This window comes from Serinus canaria, chromosome 6 (assembly GCF_022539315.1).
Source record: "Serinus canaria isolate serCan28SL12 chromosome 6, serCan2020, whole genome shotgun sequence".
Taxonomy (NCBI): Eukaryota; Metazoa; Chordata; class Aves; order Passeriformes; family Fringillidae; genus Serinus; species Serinus canaria.
In genome coordinates this window covers 14,442,530-14,462,594 of record NC_066320.1, presented here as the reverse complement: position 1 = coordinate 14,462,594, position 20,065 = coordinate 14,442,530, and the positions used below count along the sequence as shown (strand labels likewise).

The 20,065-nt window shown below is 36.8% G+C and overlaps 1 protein-coding gene and 1 long non-coding RNA gene across 3 annotated transcripts in view; both read left to right on the top strand.

Moving 5' to 3' along the window:
* The window catches only part of ADK (adenosine kinase), a 266,784-nt gene that overhangs the window by 11,583 nt on the left and 235,136 nt on the right, over nt 1–20,065 (top strand). For both annotated transcript variants that reach the window (XM_030241222.2, XM_030241223.2), the window contains exon 2: nt 1,690–1,764. In XM_030241222.2, the coding sequence (XP_030097082.1) occupies nt 1,690–1,764 (75 nt within the window). The remainder of the gene's footprint in view (nt 1–1,689; nt 1,765–20,065) is intronic.
* On the top strand, nt 1,782–19,667 carry LOC127059755 (uncharacterized). The gene is made up of 2 exons (XR_007777900.1): nt 1,782–2,154; nt 19,398–19,667. It is a non-coding gene; the product is annotated as an uncharacterized LOC127059755 (long non-coding RNA).

The following is a 20,065-nucleotide window of genomic DNA, read 5'->3' as shown; positions in this document are numbered from 1 at the left end:
ACTGTTTAATATGTGTCTCAGTTTTTCACACTGAAAACTCGTAAATTTAGCATTCTCCAGACTCATAAATATTTGGTTTATTTTTTGCTTTTACAGAGGCTTATGTGGCTTCACAGAGTATATGAGATTTAAATTTTTTTTTTTTTAAATTTTTACTGAGGATCAACCTGAAGCCAAGTAGTTGCTGTACCTACATTAATATGTACCTTCAATTCATTAATTGTACCTTCAATTAATATGTATTTCTACATTCAGTAGCAAGGTTATTAATCCTGTTTTCCACAGCGCGTGGGTCGCTGTTCCATTGAGTGCAGTCCTTCAAGGACAGGCTGCTTCAGCATGGCTCCTTCACAGGGTCACAAGTCCTACCAGGAAACCTGCTCCAGCATGGGCGTCTTGTGAGGTCCCAGCCTCCTCTCAAACATCCACCTTTCCCAGTGTGGGTCTCTTGCATGGCTGCAGGGGGATCTTGCATCCCCATGGACCTCCATGGGCTGCAGGAGAACATCCTGCTTCTTCATGATCTTCACCATGGGCTGCCGGGGACCCTCAGCTCAGGTGCCTAGAGCACCTCCTGCCCCTCCTTCTCCACTGGCCATGGTGTCTGCAGAGCTGTTCTTCTCACATGTTCTCACCCTGTTCTTCTCTGGCCTCATTATATCTGCACAATAACTTTTTTCTCTCCTTCTTCTGAAATCTGTTATCACTGAGGTGTAACGATGTTTTCTAATTAGCCCTGCCGTGGCCAGCAGCATGCCCATCTTGGAGCTACCAGGGACTGGCTCTGCTGGACATGGCAGAAGTTTTTGGTAGCTTCTCATAGAAGCCATGCCTGTAGGCCCTGGATACCAAAACCTGGCCACACAAATCCTGTATAGGTGGTCATACTGAAGCTACCTTTGGTCGTGGGGGCATGGGTGTGCCTTGCTGGTTGGAGACAGTAGGTGTTAGTTTGGCAAGGAATGTGGTGGGCTTGGATGTAGTTTTGAAGAACAGCAGCATTCACTCCTACTTGACACTAGGCCACATATCTAATCCTTTGGTATTACTGCATTATCACCCAAGTACATGCTATTCAGGAAAATGTAACACATGGTTTCTGAATTAATCTAAAAAAAGAGGTTAAAGCTATCCATCTCAAGAATACTGTTTACAGTAATTTTGATATCTTTTTTCTAGTTGAAAGAAGTCATGGTAATGAATGTCAAATTGCTTAAAACATACATCCAACGTACCAATAGACAGCTGCACTGTTCAAAATGGCTGACAATGCAGAATCTCTAGTCTCTTTGTTTCAATTTAGTAGAACAGACTTAAATTGTTAATTATTTGTTGTACCCAACATGTGAGTGGGTTCAGTGAAATTCTTATTACTCTGGTGTGATGCTTCCCCTGTCTAAAATTTGGTATTACAACTTGAATGTCATCCTTTAAAACTCCAGAACGTGGCATGCAGCTTAAATTCTTTATCTGAGTAAGTGACAGTTTATTATTGCAGTGTGTGTATTGATCGAAGATCACTGCAGGATGGCACTTTACTCAAATTTGATTCTGTGTATATGCGAGGTCACAGTGTGTTTACTGTGCTGGGGAAAATGTGTATTCTTTTGTTTTTCTCTCTAATAAAAAATTGTCCATACATATACTAGAAACAATAAGCCTAATGTGAAATAATTGGTTCTTTTACAGTGAAAATGTCCTGTTTGGAATGGGAAATCCTCTGCTTGATATCTGTGCAGTTGTGGACAAGGACTTCCTTGACAAGTAAGGCTTGATTTTTTTTTTTTTTTAATTTTTATTTTTTAATGTCAGTTTTGTTTCCAGAATTCTGCTTATCAATAAATGGTGGGCTACCTGCCTGTATAATGATGTGTTTAGGCTGCTCTCTGGGATTCTGGCCTTGTGCTGGAAGTAGCCAGTATCTGTCATTTGATTGTTCTTGCTCTATGAAACTGTGTTGGTGGTATCTATGAAAATCTTCAGTGTCTTTATATTTTTTTTTATCCATTTATTCTAGTGTCCTCATGCTGTCTTTGTTAGTCTTTAATTGGAAGAAGTCTTCAATTTCACTAAGATTTAGGTAGCCCTTGTATGAATCTTCGTCTGCTACTTTTGATTTACTATTATTGTACTCTTCTTCAGTGATGTCTATGGGTAAGTAGTCCATTTCTGTAATGCACCAAGAAAAGTTGTGCAAATACACCTTCAAAAAAAATTCCATTTTATCAGTCAGGAACAGGACTACTTCTTATCAGGTTGTCTATTAACTCAACAAGGCTTAAGCCTACTTGTTATGTTACCATCCATGTAAACCATATTGCTGGATTGCTTAATTTGCATTAAGTTTACTTGTTCTTGAATCAGCTTAGAGATTTGTCTTTCCCAGAGGTGTAAAATACAGTTGCTCTTTTAAATCTTTCTGCTTGAGCTCCATTTTTTATTGCTGTTGCCACTTCTCTGCTTTGTTAGTTGATTTGATCTTTCATAGTGCTTGCAATTTTTTCTTTAATTTTTAAAGTGGTAATAATTTTTTTTCTAATAGTTCTTTATTTTGTTAATGGGAATATTGCATCAAAACTAAATTTCATATCGCCAAATAAGGAGGAGGTGCAGAGTTTTTATTTTTGAATAATTGGCAGCCACAAATATTTTGCTCTGCAGCTTTTAATAGCAATAATTTGTCATCAATATTTCATCACTCATATTTTATCATAAGGTTTGTTTAAGTAAAAGCCTCCATGTTGTAAGCTGGAAACAAAAGACAAGAATGTAATGGATTGGGTGAAATTCAAACCTGGAACTTTAGAAATCAGGTCTATGTCTTGAATATACAAAAAAGTGAATTAATCTGGTGTAATTCTCTGCCTCATGTTTCCACTGAAATAACTTGAAAGCCAGTCTCTAAAAATAAGTAATACCCTTCTCCCAACCCAACAATACTCCTCAACTAATCCTTAGAAATTGCTGACATAAAAGAAATGATGGGATCTCTACTGCAGCACTGAAATCCTTCAGGAGTGCATTGTGCTTTTCACTGGATGTGATGTGCTGTGCAGAATTATATTTAATTTAAAAATTAGAAGTCTTATTTACTCAAGTTTGAGTCCTGTCAGACAAATTAAATTATCTCCTGGAGCAGCATATGCTCTGTGAGCATTTCTTTACTGCCAAAATACATTTGTGGGGTATTGCATTATTGAAAGCCATAAGCAGTCTTCCCCAAGCAGTTTCACAGGTGCCTGCTGGTAGTGTGCTAGCTCTGGTAATAACCTCAAAACTGAGGAGCTTGTTTACCTTCTCCTGCACCTGATTTGATATCCCTCTCCCTGTTTGTCAGGGTATGCAGAGAAGTCCATTCAACAAACCGACAAGAGTGTTTCTACTCCAGGTCCAATTACTTTTTGCAACACTTTCTGAAATGGGGATAAGATCCCAAGCTTCCTCAGCTTGTGAAGGGAGATAAAATAGAAAATGGAGCTGTAGAACAACTGCTAGAATAAAGTTATCTGTTCAAATGCTTCAGGGAGGTGCAAGAGCACAGTCATTTCAGGACTGTGAAGCATTTGAAAGAGAATTTGTTGATCATTGTAGTTTCTTTTTCTTGTCAAGCAAGACATGCACCCATCTCTAGCCATGTAGTGTCAGCTCTTGGTGTCTTGGCAACCTTGAGTCTGTTCCTCACTTCTTCTTCAGGGTAGGAATGTTTAATGGGGTTGTCAGGCCAGCAGGGATCTGACTTGATAAGGTAGCTTAGGAAAACAAGAAAAGTTTAGGTAAACACACGTAAGAGTTTTAAATATTTAACTTTTACAGTGTTTCTGTTACTTTATCCACCTCTCCTTCTGTCAGTTTTAAGAAGAAATACCTTTGTTCAGAATAAAGGACTTGATGTTGCAAGTTTAATCAATATGTATTGTCAATGAAATAAGAGTATTAAAATGAGTCCTGTAAACATGTTATTTTTGTAACTTCAGTTGAGAATGTGCAAATTGAAGCAGCATAAGGAAGTATAGAACGTGGCCTTTTAAGCAATATTTAATTGGCCTACAATCCATGTTAGAAATAAACCTGAAAATAAACATATAATGCAGTACCCTTGCAGATTCTAAACAGTTTGCTGCCCTGTAATACTGGTTTGAGGAACTGAGCAATGTTGGAGGGCTGGGTGGGTATTTTTGGCTAGGGTTAGCACAGCCCTGATGCTTGGCTTTCGAAGTGGATTTTGGTTTAATCTGATCTCCAAAGTCTTTTGCTCTCTCGACAAGTTTAGGAGGGCTTTAAGCCTTTCCTAGGAAAGGCAGTTTTAATTTATATCACAACAGAATTTCACCATGCCCATCTAAACTTTTCAGACCATATCAGCAGTCTGCCATTACTGAGCCACAGAAGGTTTAGCCTCTGTTGTGATTTCTGGGTCCCATTTCTTGCCTCTCTTCAGGGAGACAATCTGGAAGAGTGTTAGCAGTGTTGATGGCACTGTTAAAAACTGGTGATACCACAAACCACTTCAGTTTCTGTTTACTGAACTGGAAAGGAGTCTTGAAATAAATATAGTCCACCATATGTCTTTGGATATTTTTAGTATCTGCATGAAAGAACTATCAGAAATGTGGTTTTGTTTTGTTTTTTTGGTCTCCTTTTAGTTTGCATCAACTCCATTACCTAAGAGTATTTTTGTTTAATTTATCAAGATATGGATACTTACTCAAAGAGCAGCTTCTTGGGGGTGAGAGGGGAAGGAATAGAAGAAGAATTAATGCATTGTGGGTGAATTGCTAACTATAGCTATGCTAATCTATGAAAATAATTTTGCTAACAGGTATTCATGAAAGCTTTTGGTGTACTCACTTCTACCTATGACATTTAACAGGAATCATTCTTCTACCTTCTAACTCTGAAAGGCATTTAAAAATAACTTAATCTACACTACTTATATTAAACTCTGCTGAAATGAGCAAAGAAATTCTGATTAACATGCCAATGACATTTTAAGACTAAACTCAGTATTGCTGACTCCTGTAAATACTCCAATGTCCTGCTTTTAAAAGTTAGGAGATGGCATGTGTTTCCTTGCCCTCCCTAGAGCTCTCTGATTTGCAAATATTCAGGGTTTGACACTGCATTTAGCTTACCTAGTTGTAGTTAATTTTTAAGTTGTAGAGATCTGGGTATTACTTGTCACCTCAGGTGCACTTCAGTGGTTGAGAAATATGTGTTCAGGGTATGGATAAATCTTCTCTTGCTGGGTCTATGGCTGAATGGGCTGAGGAGGAGAAGAGATTCAGTGCTGACAAATTGACATATTGTGCTAATCCTAAAACTTCTCAATATATGAAACCTTGTATTTTCCCTGACTGATCAGAGGGAAGGCAAGGAAAATATCTGTAATTACCAGCACCTCTATAAGCATGGAAATATCCTTCAGTCTATGCTCTTAAAAAGGAATAGAGATATAGGGGAAAATTAGGATATATGTTTTATTTATCACAGCAAGTTTCAAGAATCATATTGCTGTTTTTTCACTCTAATTTCTGGGCTCTTGACCAGAGCCATGATCTCATAAGTTGAGGTATGTTTACTACTAGGGCTGCCAAATTCCATTATAGTTAAAACCTGCAAGCTGACTATTTTGTCACCATCATGGTCCAGTATTACAAGTTTCTGTGTAATTACTTGTTGGTTGTCCTAGCAGACAACTATTTTTCTCTTTAGGTCTTTTTTTTTTCCTCTAAAATTAGGGTCTGTGACAATCTTTGCACAAGTTCATTTAGGATGCTCAGTAGTGGAATTTTTATAACTTTCATGCCCTCTACCATCTGTTCCTTAGTTCTCTTCCCTGCTGCCTTTTCTGGTGTAAATAGAAATTATCTTTAAATCAAGAAATAGGTTTATATTCTTTTTCCTCTTCACTGTAAAGAACGGGTTTGAAGAAACAGGGAAGGAAAAATAAATGGGGTTGTTGGAGTGGTGGTAACGATTGCTATATGAAAAGAGAATATCTCAGTGAAGAAAAACGTGCTGTCATTGTGATCCATAATTTCAGAAGGATGGATATGGATCTCCTGCAGTGTGCTACCAACTTAACTGTAGCACTGAAAGTGGTTGGGTCATTCCTGGAGATCCCAAGATGCATGAGCATCATTTACCTTTCCTCACTGCAAAGTATTGGCAGAAGGTGATGGGTTAGTTGAGCACAAACTTTTGTGATAGCATTAACATCTAGTAAATTAAACATTCTCATGTGAAGCTCTTTTAGTGTTTGCTGTGACGAAAGTGAAGAAGATGTACATATTTGATCCTTTTTCCACCCTTGTGGAAATTTGGATTATAAATTAAGAAAAAGTTTGCGAAGCAGCTTCAGTTGACAATGATGAAAAAAAACTTGTGCTTACTTGTGTTAAATTTAGGTTGGTCTGTATAAACTGTGGCTTGTGTTGTTTTCAACATTTTCAGTTTTTTACCTTTGCTCCTGTCTAAAAGAAGCCTTTGTAGCTTCCCATAGCCAAAAAAAAAAAAAAGACCATTCATGCAGTTAAGTCTCATGAAGTGGCCAAAGGTCTAAATAGCTTTTAGACAACCAGGGGTGATTCTCTGTTCACGAAACTCAGCTTCAATGCAAAACTAACCCTTCCCCAGAAACTCATGCTGGAGTGAGCTTGAAAAATGAGAAGGACAAATGGTGATTCTGTACTTGGAAGTTGCAGTATCCAGGAATGTACGGCCTGCAAACATGGGCTTTGCTGCTTTTTTAAGTGGGGACCCCCTACCCTTCAGACTTGCAGCCTTTTCAGTTTCATTAATGTGTTAGCTTAGATTCTGTACTTCATCAGCCCTCAGGAGAGGTTAATGGGTTTTTGTATTGCTTTGAGCTGGGAATTGTGTTACCTGTTGTCCTGGTTTGGGCTGAGACAGGGTTAATTCTCCTTCTAGTAGGTGTTACAGTGTTCTGTGTTTTGGATTTAGTGTGTACTGTCTGTACAGTGATGAAGGTATGTAAAGTACATGGTAAAAACTTTATAATCTCCCTGGAAACTTGGCCCTGTATATTTCCTTCCCCTGCAGAAGATAATTTGGTGTATGATGTTTCATTGTTTCAGTAATTCTAGGGAAAGATTAATCCTGAATGTATTTGTTGCATTGGGTCATGTGGCAGGGAAGCCGAATAGCTGAGTGCTATATTATTACCTTGTGGTTTTAGTTGTGTGTGTAGAAGTCATTTAATTAGTCACAAGGTCTGAACATAGAGCATTGTTGAAACTGTTGAGCCCAATTGCATGATTTGACTATTGATAAATGATAAAAACTCTAGTATTTGCTTGCAAAAGCAGGTAATAGCTGATGAAGATATCTGTCTTATGAAGGTCCTCTTCATATTAATATGTCTATAAATTTGGTAGTATTCCTGACAACATAATTAAAATAGCTTTCTATAGCTCTAATGCTTTCTCCTAGTGCATTTAGTTAAATATGTAGTTAAAATGTGTGAAAGATTTTAGTTTTGCTCCATTTAGAAAAGCCTATTTGTAGAATCTACTATGGAGTGACAATGTTGCATAGAGAGCTGATGTTTTCAGGGTGTATAGGGCTTCAGTGTTTATAGAGGAGCTTGTAATTATGTATTTACCTGTAAAATAGAATGTAAGATGTTCACAAATGGGAAATATTCCACTCTTCTCTTATTGTGTGTTTTCACTTTCTTAAATACTTGTTTAGTAATAAACTGTAAATCATTAATTATTCTTTTATTTTTCCCATTCATCAGAAGACTTACGGATTTAATGCATGTCAGTAGAACATGTCTATTTAATTGACTAATTGTATTCTTTGGAATCACATTAAGCACATGACAGATATACACACACACAGAGCTTATCTGTGTTTTCCCTTTACTTACAAGTGAAAATTTGTTTAACAAAATTTTGTGACTTGCATTACAAGGCAAATGATGAAATAATGGGTTCCATTTGCATCTTTAATGCAAACAAGGAGCTTTAAGTGGAAGAGATCTATGAATTAACTAAGTGTCTCTGGTTTTAATTAGGCAATAATATTAAATGAAAAGACCCTTGATGAAGATATCTTTGATGGAAAAAGCTGGGTCTTGTCAGCAGAGAGCCGGAATCCATCTTAAATTCAGTGGTGAAACTTTCTCTTTGAAAGTGTTACTTGCTTTTTCTACTGAGAAACCTTGCATATTAGAGTTTCCAGATGGCACGATTACAAGATTGATTTTTATTTAGGATACAGTAAGCAAACATTGTGATTCATGTTCTGGATATGGTTTCAGGCATTCTTTTTAATTACAGATTTCTAAGATGTGATTTTAATATTGTTTTCCATTCCCATCCTGCTTGTCCAACCCAAAATTTTCAATAGCATAGTGAATAGTACAAATTAGAGGGTTTTTTTCTGCTACTATAATAAAGTGAAACTGGTTGATCACTTGTGACTTGAAGAATAAAAAAGCCCAGTCAAAAATTAGCAATTATTTTACATAGCCTCAGGTTTTTTACTCTAGATGAAATTGATCTGTCATCTTTTGGAAAAGATGGCTTTTTAGTGATATCATTTTGGTTGGAATACCTTCATCTTTCTAAAAACTTCAGTTTCAAAAAAAAATTAGATATTTAAGTAAATTATATTGCTCATTACTGCTTGATTAGTTTTGCTTCATTGAGGTCAGGCAATATGCAATCTCAACAGTTTTTCTTCCCATGTTACATTAATCAAGAAGAGAAAGATTTGTCCTTCCTTTTGAAATGAAATACTAACTGTTAACATTTCTTTTTAGTAGCTTGCTATTCCATCAGGCTATTCCTGAACAAAGTGCAGGCACCATGTCAGTGTTACAGGTAACTGTAACCTAAGGTATGAGGCGCTTATGCTGCTGAAGATCCCTGATCCTCTGTGCCTCTGTTCTTCGGTGCAGAACCCTGCCCAGGCCTGCTCTGTGTTTTGCTTCTTCTTGTCCTGTTCCTTTTGGAGGAAAAAAAGGAGCTGTTGGCCTTGTGGTCTCTGCTGTAGCCACAGGGAAAGGGTGGAGGCAGTCCATCTTCCTCTTAATTACTGGTGTTCATATTTTCCCTTAGCCAAGGGCTGGAGTAGGGTAAACAAGCTGTTTGAGTGTTGTTTTATGTTATTTTTGTCAGGGCAGAATCATCAATATTCCAAGTTACTGGAAATCTGTTTGTATTGCAGACTTGATGATGTTACAAAGCCTGCAGTTCCCTTATAAGTTCAGCTGGGGACAGATAATTTTCATTTTATAAACCCTTGATTCCTCTCCCTCAGTGTGTTAACATACAAATTATTTTAATTTTTTAGTTTTACTTGAAACTTGTGGGTTTATGGCACATGAATACTAGGGAGCAGCGGCTAAAAATTTTTGGTGATTATTTTAGCAGATTGTTCTGGCAATTTTTTCTTTTTTCCTTTTATTTCTTCCCTTGTTTTGTGACAGCAAAAGGGATTGAGTTTCAATGTAAGAATCTGAGGTGCATGTGACAAAGTGTGAAGGAGAGCAAATGACTGTTTAACATGATGAGCTATAACATGTGAACAGTAGCATGAAGCCACAGAAATACAAACATTACCAGAAACATTTTTTCAGTTTTTGTATTATTGAAGCTATTTATTTCTTCAATCTTGAGGCTGGGTTTTATTCTTTTTAAATAACAGAAACTTCCCACTGGTAGGAAGGTAGGCAATAAAGATTACTGTAACATTAGGCTGTCACTGTATTCTGGAAGTGTACAGTCAACTTCCTCCATTAGAAATGAAACTATACCCAAATTCACTTCCAGACCACTCCCAAGTAAAGGCTGCATGCAGTCTCACCTGTGAATATTAAGCCTGGTGCCCTATGTGGCTTCAGGCTAGCATACCTTATCTGGTCTGTGTCAACACGAGAACTACAGTTACAAATGTAAATCTTCTGATTTCTTCCATTCAAATTTCCCAGCAAAAGCAACAAATTGTTCCAGAATCTCACATGTCTCCTGACAATTTATTTTGTATAGTTACTGTGTAGACAAGAGATCAAAGACCTTTCCCCAAATATGGTTGCAGTAACTCCCATTTTTGCTGGATGGACTTCCGATGTGTTTCGCTGAAGCTGTTTTGAAATGTGTTTGTGATGTTGTATGCGGCAGTGTTAGTCAACAGCCAAAGCTCGAAACAGAGTGTCAAGTTCTGCATGTAATTCTACAACCAGTCCTGAGACAAAACACTCACCTAGGCCTAAAGTGACAGGAACTGTCCAAATACCTCAGTCAGTCTTTCCTCTGCCAGACCCTTGCATGTCTGGACTTGATGCTGCAGGTGAAGAATTAATATATACTGAGCAGTGGCCATGACTTGAGGCAAAAGGGAGGAAACAGTTCTTCCCAGAAAGAGTAACTGCATTTCTTGGAATGCCCCAGTGACAGCAGAGCCACTAGCTTAACCTCTCAAAAACACTTCCCTAAATCTCCATCGTTGTATTGCTCCTTCATTTTTCAGGATGAAGTCAAAATTTTCAGTGCAGTAAAAAGCTTTCTCTGCCATTTTTCCCATGCTACTTCTTCCTAGAAAGCTGATGACTATATTGGCTTGGATATGTTCTTTGAGCATGGCTGAAATTTCACAGTAGTTGTAACATTTGTCTTTAGCTTTCTGTTTGCTCTAACCAGTGTTAAAAATAATTTGTAGAGAAGGCAAATTAAGGTGCATGAATTCCCTGACAATTATCTATTTAAGTTTCCATAAGCTGGACTGCCCTATATTAAGCCCTTGTGTGCAGAGACAGGTGATGAGAGACATGAAGCTTTTAGACAGTGCTGAGACTCACTTAGGTTGCTACAATAATGTGAAATTAGTACTTCAGCCTAGTTTGTCACAAGCAGAAGCACATTGGTAAAGTTGTCTAACAGGAAAATTGAATTTTTAAATTATATTTTTTTAAGAAATAAGAGAGGTTTTAACTGATATGTAAGACTTGCTGTTAATTTCCTTATCATTTCTAAATGGGAACAATGTGGATTTTATTAAATAGGATACACCAGTCTGTTTCTGTGTTTCCCTACGAATGATGACAAGGTCAATTCTTAGCATTTTGAAGACAGCTGAATATTTAACATCATTTAAGATTTAATACAGTCTCAGAACATTCAGTTCCTTCCTTTTGGAGGATTTTCTTGCTTGAAGGTAATATTCTGGGCTGATGCTGTAATTTGTGAGGTCTTCGCTGATGAATAAATGCCTTTTGCTCTGTCTTAATTTATTTTTATTGACGTGGCAGTTATTTCTTTGTACTAGAGACACTAAAATAATTGTATTTTAGAGATTCTGTTTTCATTTCTTCTTTTTGGAGATAGAGATAGAACAGATCTAGTATGGGGACAGAGTTGTAATTCATTTAGGAAATGTACTTTGTGTCAATGGAGCCCAGCATGGCTGTATGTTTGCAGTGTGATGTTACTGTGTGTGTGAGTGTATCCAGAGTATTAACAGGTATTTTATTGAAGATGTAGAGCCTATTGAAGTTCATCCCGATGGCTTTTTATAAGTCTGCCTTCTCTGAGAAGGCAATGAAGAGTGTTTTCAAGTGTAAATTGAGTAGCTGGCAGTGCTATTCATATATGGCAAACAGGGAGTCTTTATTTAGAAGAAATCATCAATATTTAGAAGAAATATATCAATCTGTGGGTCACATGAATGACCACACTACTATGCCTTCTCTGAATTAGATCTATACATGTGTGGATATATATAAAATTCTCAAAGCAAGGCTCCTCAGGGGCAGGGGAAGTATTTGGGGATTTTCAGGACTAATGGTGACAGTATCTGTTGTAGAACTAGTGAAAGTTGATCCAAACAAAAAACTTTCAAGTGATAATAACAAATAATTGTGGGTAACTAGGAAAGGAAAATGAGCCCTTCAGTGTAGAGTATATACATGTTACTTTAGTTGGGGTTTTTCAGTAAGTTTTATGCAAGTAAAACTTTAAGACAAGATTGTGGAAACTGGTTTGTCTTTATAATCAAAATGAATTAAACTGCAAATGAGTGTTTATTTCTGGTTGAAGAAAATAGGTATGTAAATGTTAGATGGTCATTTCAGAACAGGAACAATGCAAGAAGAGCTAGGAAAACTAAAGAAGTGACTTAAATATTGGAAGCTCAAAGGAATAATAGTAATGGAGTATGTTAAGAGTTGAGTCTGTAAGGAGAATACCTATAGTTCTGCACAAATTGAATTAATATTTTATCCCTTGATAAAGTTACTAAAGGTTAACAAAATGTATTTCCACTGGTGCAATCAGTCTAGAATTCAGAGTACCAATTATAAAAAAAAAATATACAGAATGTGTGCAGCTTTTAAAAAGGTACTTGTGGTCAGAAAAAGGGTTTTTGGTCATAATTTTTAAAACATCTATATCTCCATACAACAAGTGCTTAGCTGTCTTAAATTTTTAGCTCCCTAGTTTGTAGTTAAGGAAACTGTTTTGACAAGGCCACTTCTATATGCTTATGTCCAGAGTGATAGGGCTGACCCTATTAAATGATCATAGTTTTTTGCAGTCTGGTGATTAACAGGCTTTGAACTTTCCTGGCTTTCTTAATCCCTTTTAATCATTTAAACCTATTATTGTTTTGACTTCAATTTCAAAAGCCCTTTAAATCTGTCTTACAATATTAATAGCTGATTAAAGTCCTGATTTCTAACCATATTATCAGTGGGGCATCTTACCTTATTACACTGAATAATTCAGAAACAAGTAGGAAAATATTGATCAAGGGTGAAAAAAAAAAACCATCATAAAAACCGGACCTAGTATTTTTGTATTCAAAGTAGTGATCATATCCATGTGTTAAGTAGAAGAAACAAAATTTATGCTTTAATTTATGACATGAATAACTGTATTTTTTTCTTTTAGGTTTCAGTAGTGTCATTTTAAGCTAATTCTGTGTTGACATTTAAATCCATAATCCATCTTTCATAATAAGTAATGTGTTAAAAAAAATTCTGCTAATATTTTTTGAATCTCTTTGGCTCAGAAATTCCAACTTTTTTTTTCTGAAGAAGAGAGGTTTGTATAGGGAGTCATGCAGCTAAATAAGACTCCAGTCATAATAGTGGACAGGAACTGAGTATGAAAAGGAAAACACTAGAAATTTGCTCCATGTGTTCTCCAAGGTGGTCCTTCATTCTCTCAGCTCTGACATATCTATTCCCAAAACAAGGTTTAAAGTCTGAATTTTTTTTTTAATGAAGTGCCCAGTACCTGTGGTTTGAGTTGCAGTTAATTTTTTCCTTAAGCAGATGCTTTTGTTTAGTTAAGCAGTGTAATTCTCTGCCAGTCTATGTACATGCCCTTTCCCAAACCAAACTTGATTCTTTGTCACTGATAACCATGAAGCAATTTATTTCCTTATAAATATGAAGTAATTTATTTTTTCTGAAGTAATTTGTTTTCTACATTCTATAAAATTTAGGATAGAAGTATCTTAACCTTCTGTTGCTATTTTTTTCAAGTCTCCTTCCCACTACCACTGGTGCGTGCTTTAATCCTACCTACATTTCTTCTTCTGAAGAAGAAACACTTTAGCTGCAAGCTTTTCTGTCTGAAAATTGAAGAAAATGAAATAATTAGTGAGGCTGACAGCTCATGCTGGGGAATTCTTGCTAATTTTTGTTTTGTTTGTTTGCTTGTATTGTAGTAGTTCATTGCTATCTTAAATGCTTGGTGTGAGCTGGAAGCTCAGGTTGAATTAGTTACAGTTCATGACACCTCATTTCCCCTCTCCCCAAATTACTACTCTGTGGGGTGCCTTTAACCCTACCCATATATTTATGCTTTTAATTTACCTGTTTGGCTTCACATGTGTTAGTATTTTGAACTCTTACTGTCTGCTAGCATGCTCTGTTGCCATGACATACCTGTGCCAGTCTCCTGTCATCTGTGGATTTCATCAGTAGCTTCTGTACTTAAGGCCAGATCACTCATGGATGTGTGGCATAGTGTTGGGTCTAGCACTGATCCATGTTGAAATCAGTCTGATTTATGCATTCTCTCAGTTCTACTATTTTCCCAAAGAAATGTCTGAAAGGTGTTTTAAGCAGTTTCTTCTTTTGTTAGTATAAATGGACCCTTGCAAAACTTGGGATTTTTTTCTGGAAGCAGGCTTTGGGGTTGTATTGCTGTTGTACAGTCTATCTTTAATCTTTCAGTTTTTCAGGGATGGCAATCTAGACTTTTATATTTGTCAACAAAGCAGTATCTATTCAGTAAGGAACTTTTCTAAAATGATATAACCTGTTACAAGATCATCCTTAAGTAACAGTGAATAATGATGAGCTGTCACTGAATCCAGAAATTAGTGTAGAAAAGGTCTCTGGTTTGCTGTCAACTTGAGGCCAAGAAGGAATGTGAAAAGATGGGGAGGACCAGCTGCCCTATTATAGAATAGGAGAGAAGCTAAAGGGGAATGGAGAGAGTGGTGCATTTCAGGTGGTGAAACTGGGAGACTTAAGCAACAGTGGAATCTACAGGGGAAAAAAAAGTAAATGTATTAAACTGCTGGAGTAAAAACAGTGCAAGTCAGGCAAGACAGTGAGGCTTTCAGAATATGAATCAAAGGCTTTTACTGTTGGTGTCTGTCTTTTTTTTTAATGGAGGGAAAAAATATGTCTTAAATATTTGGATAACGTCCTTGTATCTGCCAGTTGCAGAAAACTAATTTGGTTTAGCTGGTTTCATCTGGTCCATGATGAATTGGGCTGCTAAACTTACATACCAGGTGTGGTCTGGGTTGTGGATTTTTTTGTTTTTGTCTGGATTTAGAAAACTCACAGCTCTTGAATCTGGTTTAGCAAGCTCAAAGTAATGATCCAAACACATACAAGTCATGATACACTGTGTTTGTGTGCATGGGAAAGATTATTGGGCTAGTGGGAAGAGCAAGGCTACATTAGATTTAACTGAAATTTCTAAGCAGCTGTAGCCTTGTCAAAAATGCCGAAATACTTCAAGTGCTATTTTACCACTGTAGCAAAAGCAGTTTCCTTACTGCTTTTTGATCTCTGTATAGATCAAGGCAGAAGAAATGGAGTTAGCACTTATGGCAGCATTACTTATTCTGTCTGATAAATTGCAGATGGAACTTGAGATACAGGCTGACCTTCTGTACCCATCCCCCATAAATCTAAGGCGTTAGAAATATTTTTTGAGCTGGGCTTGCTGTGCGTGTTGGCTTGTAAATGCTCATGAGGATGCCCTGTTGCAGCAGGTTCACACATGGCTGATGATCTCATGGGATGTGAGAACTGCATAGAAATCAGTCAATATACTCTGAAAAAGGACACATGAATACAATGTCCCAAAGATGCTTTGTTCTAGTTTCGACAAGATTAATAATTATGAAAAAGAAAAAAAAATAAAAAAGGACTGTGGTTCCTTTTTTTTTTTTAGACTAGTAAAGGTTGCCTTAACATCACTTGGAACTTGAAGTTACACAATTGCTGAATCATTCTTATGCAACCTTCTTTAGATTAATCTAAAAAACAATAAGACTGTTGGGAAATCTTTAAGGTTCCTTAATGACTTCTTTGAAAATTTATGAAGAAATGCTTCTGCTGAGCTCTGTCTTAACAGATATCTTCCTTTATTGATGAAGCACAGCCTGGTATAAATAAAATCAACTTGTCTTGTCCAGCTAATGCAACCAATGGGTGATAGGTGTCTGATGGAGAATCACATTCTGTTCCTTTTTTTGATGACTTTTCTGCAAAGTTCAAAGAACACGTTGGAAATCTGCCCTTTCATGTATTGAATTTTTCATCAATCTGGGGAATACTTAAAGCAGTAAGTGCAGCAAAGCATGTCAAATACAATAAGCTGATGGAATAGCAAAGCCCAAGTGCATTTGAAGGTGAGCAAGGTTACTCAGAGCCGTGTACTGAGGCAAGAAGTTTGTATTTACTTGTACGTCAACCAAAGCAGAGGAATGTCTGTGCACATACATATTTAGGGCTTCCTGGAATGCTTTACTGTCCCAGCTTTCTGTCATGGACATAGTTTAAATATAAGGGTTTTTTGCTGACTACTCACATTGATGGTTAATGCTTAGAAAAATACTTTTATCTCTAGTGTCTTGTTCTTCACAAGTACTCTTGAAAATAGTGATCAGAATTACTGTCATACATATGCAGTTTTTCATACATCCTGGTCTGCATTTCATCTTGGCTTTTCTGATCCAAGCAGCATATATATATATATATATATATATATATATATATATATATATGTGTGTGTGTGTGTGTGTGTGTGTGTGCTGATTTTCATTTTGATATCTGTGCAATTATTACTTACTTTTTGTTTAGATTGCTGGATTCAAGTAAAAGACTTGGAAAACTGACTTAATTTTAAAGCTATGAAGATCTATTGCCATTTTTTAAACCTGTTTGCTCATCACCAGTTTCATTTTGGGCTTTTGGACAGATGAATTTTACTATCTTTTCAGGAAGTTTTTGATAGTGAAGATCTGAATTTGATATATGCTTGGAGTTTATCAGCAATGCATATTTCTTGCAGGCTGTGCTTTCTTTTTAATTTGGTTAAGGCTTTGTGAAATTGGATGCTGCCTGAAAGGAACAGTGCCTTTTAGCTGTTTGTTACATTAAAAATATTTCTGTAAAAATGCTCACTACTGTACAAGTACATAAATTATCATTCTGTCTTGTATGAGAACCTGGAAAATAAAAAATCCTGGAGTTGTAGGATTACTCTTGTAGAAGGATCATTAAAATACATTACAGAAATTGAACTTGGAAGTTCTAGTATGCTTAAGAAATGAAAAACAGGCATATAATAAAAATGATACATTTTGGCAAAAATTGAAATTGAGATGATAAACTTGCAGGTGAATGCTAGGCAAGTTCTTCAATGTACATGAAGTGAAGAATATACCACCTTTTTACCACTGTAACCAAATAGAATGTATTGTCAGAGTTGTACTTCTAGCTGTTGTAGTAGATCTCTTCCAAGTGGCCATGGCATTTTTTTCATAGAGTATATTTAGGTGTACTTAGAGCAAATTTCCTTAACACCATCTGACTCCCCAATACCATGTCCTCAGAATGCCTGCAATAATGTATTAGTCTGGGTCTGTTACTTTATTTCCAGGCTTGTGGAGAGGAAAAATATTTGAGATTTCTATAGCTGTGAATTTATAATTTGTTGTGCCTTTGTTTATTGATGAAATACAGGCACATGAGATTGCTCATTTGTCCTGGTAAGTTAAATGTGTAAACATGTCTTTTTGTAGTGTCAGAAAGAATACTCTCTAAAAGAATTCTCTTGACACTGGAAAAGGTATTGTATAGCACTGTGAAACTTACAATTTAAACTGTCATTAGAGATTGATGATAGAATTGTAGTTTCTGTTAGCACCTATCTGTAGCTGGGACACTTAGCTTTGGTTAGAATAGGGTATGTTGGAGTGGCCACATTACATTGACATCAAGAGGTTAAACCAGGCTGCTGTGGCCTAAGAAAGTTGATAAGGAGCTGAGTCTGTGGAAGAAGCAGCTCTCAGACCTGGCAGTGTTGCCCAGGGTGCAGTGGTGCGTGGGGCTGTCAGAAGCCATCAGCTGTGATGCCGTATGGGCAGCAGCTGTGCAGCCCCGTGCGCTGTGGGAATCGCTGCAGCCCAGCCCTCTGCTGTCCAGCTTCATGGACAGCTGCCATTCTGAAGGGGTTTCTGGAACATTGACTACTCTTCCAATAGATTAAATGTTTGTGAAGGACAAATCAAAGGGCTTAAATGTATCATTTTTGAAAGGCACTGCAGTGTGTTCTGACACTTACCTACAGTCAAGCTGTAGACAATGTTGCATGTTCTTACTCTTAAACCTCCTTTTTTAAAATAGGACCTCAAGCAGTGATGAAGAGACTGTTAATATTTTGAAACTATCACAGTTTGCTACTGGACAGTTGAAAAGAATAATAATTATTTTGTGTTCTAGGATGTGTTGATCTTTGAATTTCAGAGTAGAAAAGAAGGAAGTTGTGATCACTCCTTTGCCTACTTCCATAGCATATATGTCTCTCTTCTACTCACTTGTTTAATATCAGGCAATTAAATCTATAATACATACACAATTGGTTGTTCTGGTTGCTTAGAGGATTTAGATGTCCTTATTTTAAATTTTTTGACTGCTTATCTTTGGCTTTAATTTTGCATTTAGTATTGTTAGCTCCTAAATGCTCTTTAGAGAAATTCTCACAAATCTAACCTTTATTAGTTAGGAAGACCCAACTGGTGCATATCAATCTTGCCTATGAAGCACATGTTGGGAAAATATTACATAAGCTGCTTGCTGGGCTAGTTGCACATTTAAATTTATAAAATAGTTCAGCAGCTGTGTGTGAAACATAATATACATCCTAATGCATAAAGTACTCTTAAAAATTTTAACTCCACAAGCATGTCCTTTTGTGGGAAGTTTTCTTTGACAACTTGCTATCAAAGCAATGTCTTTAGGGATCAAGGAAGAATATTTTAAGAAAACTATTTTCACAGTAAAAAAAGGTGGTGGTGGTAAAAAAGATTGTGTAAGCTGAAGTTCACCAAAGGAACCATTCTGCAAACTTTAGGGGTAGCAACTGCGTCCCTCCCAGCCCCTCTGTGGTATGTCAGTAACATAGCCCAAAATCGCACATCTATTGAACAGCATTCCCCTTATGTTACATGATTTCTGTAGTAGCTGACTTACTAGGCTGAGCAAGACAGGTTTCATTTGCTTGGGATTTTCCCCCTCTAAATAACTGTGGGGGTAAAATTGTGGTTAAAAAAAGGTGTAGTAACAAATATTTTGGAAGCTTTGGAAAGCTCAAAGATAGATTTTGTTTCTCAGCAGAGAACATTTTATACAATTGAAGCTGAAGTAGTCTGACTACTGGTACAGGAAAAGCACGCAGCTTAATTTTTAATGAAGAATGTCTGTGGCTTTCTGAGGGTATATTTGTTAATGGGCAAAATGATCTCCATTTGCAAAATGGATTGCATATTAGTATATCTATCTATGATAGATAAATCCCTTGGACAACGACCTGATTTCATTTTAAGTCAGATTGCAAGTTTCATAAGAGATAGTGTCCTTTCACTTCTGAAAGATGTTCCTTTTAGAATTTCCTGGTAAAACTGTGTTTTCTCTCATACATGAGTGTTTGCTATCAGTGAAATTCATATTAAGATATGACAAATGGAGATATCGGGGACGTGGAGCAGCATTAGGAAGAGACTGGTATTTGGCCAGACCCTTTTTCATGTAAGAAAAACCCTGATACTGTTGCTTACAGAATTAAATTGGAAGTAAATGTAAGATTGTAACAGTAAAAATTGGTGTTTTAAAGACTGACAGGACCATAAAGTATGAAGAGGATTGGGCAATTTAAACAAGTGACCTGAATCTGTACAGGAAACCCTGCCTACCCTGTGTCAAATGTGAGCCATGCACTTGGAAGGAGAATGTGGATGAACCACTGTATCCTGATTAGGAGTGTCTACACCAAGGATTTAGCGGCAAAGTGGATAAATGGATTCAAGTCAGCATGATACTGTAGAAGATAACCTCGGGGAAGTCTCTGTGTTTGTAAACAATAAAAATCTGTCTGTGTTTTGTATGTCTGAGTGCAGTGAGCGCTAGTGAGCTTGAGAAGGTGTCCAGCATTGGTCCGGCATTGCACATTCAATGGATGCTGAAAATATGAGTTTCAGAGAGTATCATCAGAAAATGCTGTAAGGAATATTGAAAGGATATTTTGCCTCTTTGTTAAAAACAAAAATAATTTTGCAAGATAGATTGAGTGTAGTTGTTGGCGACCAGAATCTTTCCTCAGGAGGAATAACTTGTGGTTCTGCAGTTGTCTAGAGCAAGGAACAAACACAGAGGACAGAGGGACAGTGAGAACCTTCAGCAGTGTAAGCAGATAGCTGCTTGCAGAGTTGTACAATGGACGCTTGACTTCTAGCTGCTTACATTTTGAATGATTGTCTTACCAACCAATCAACCAAAAAACCC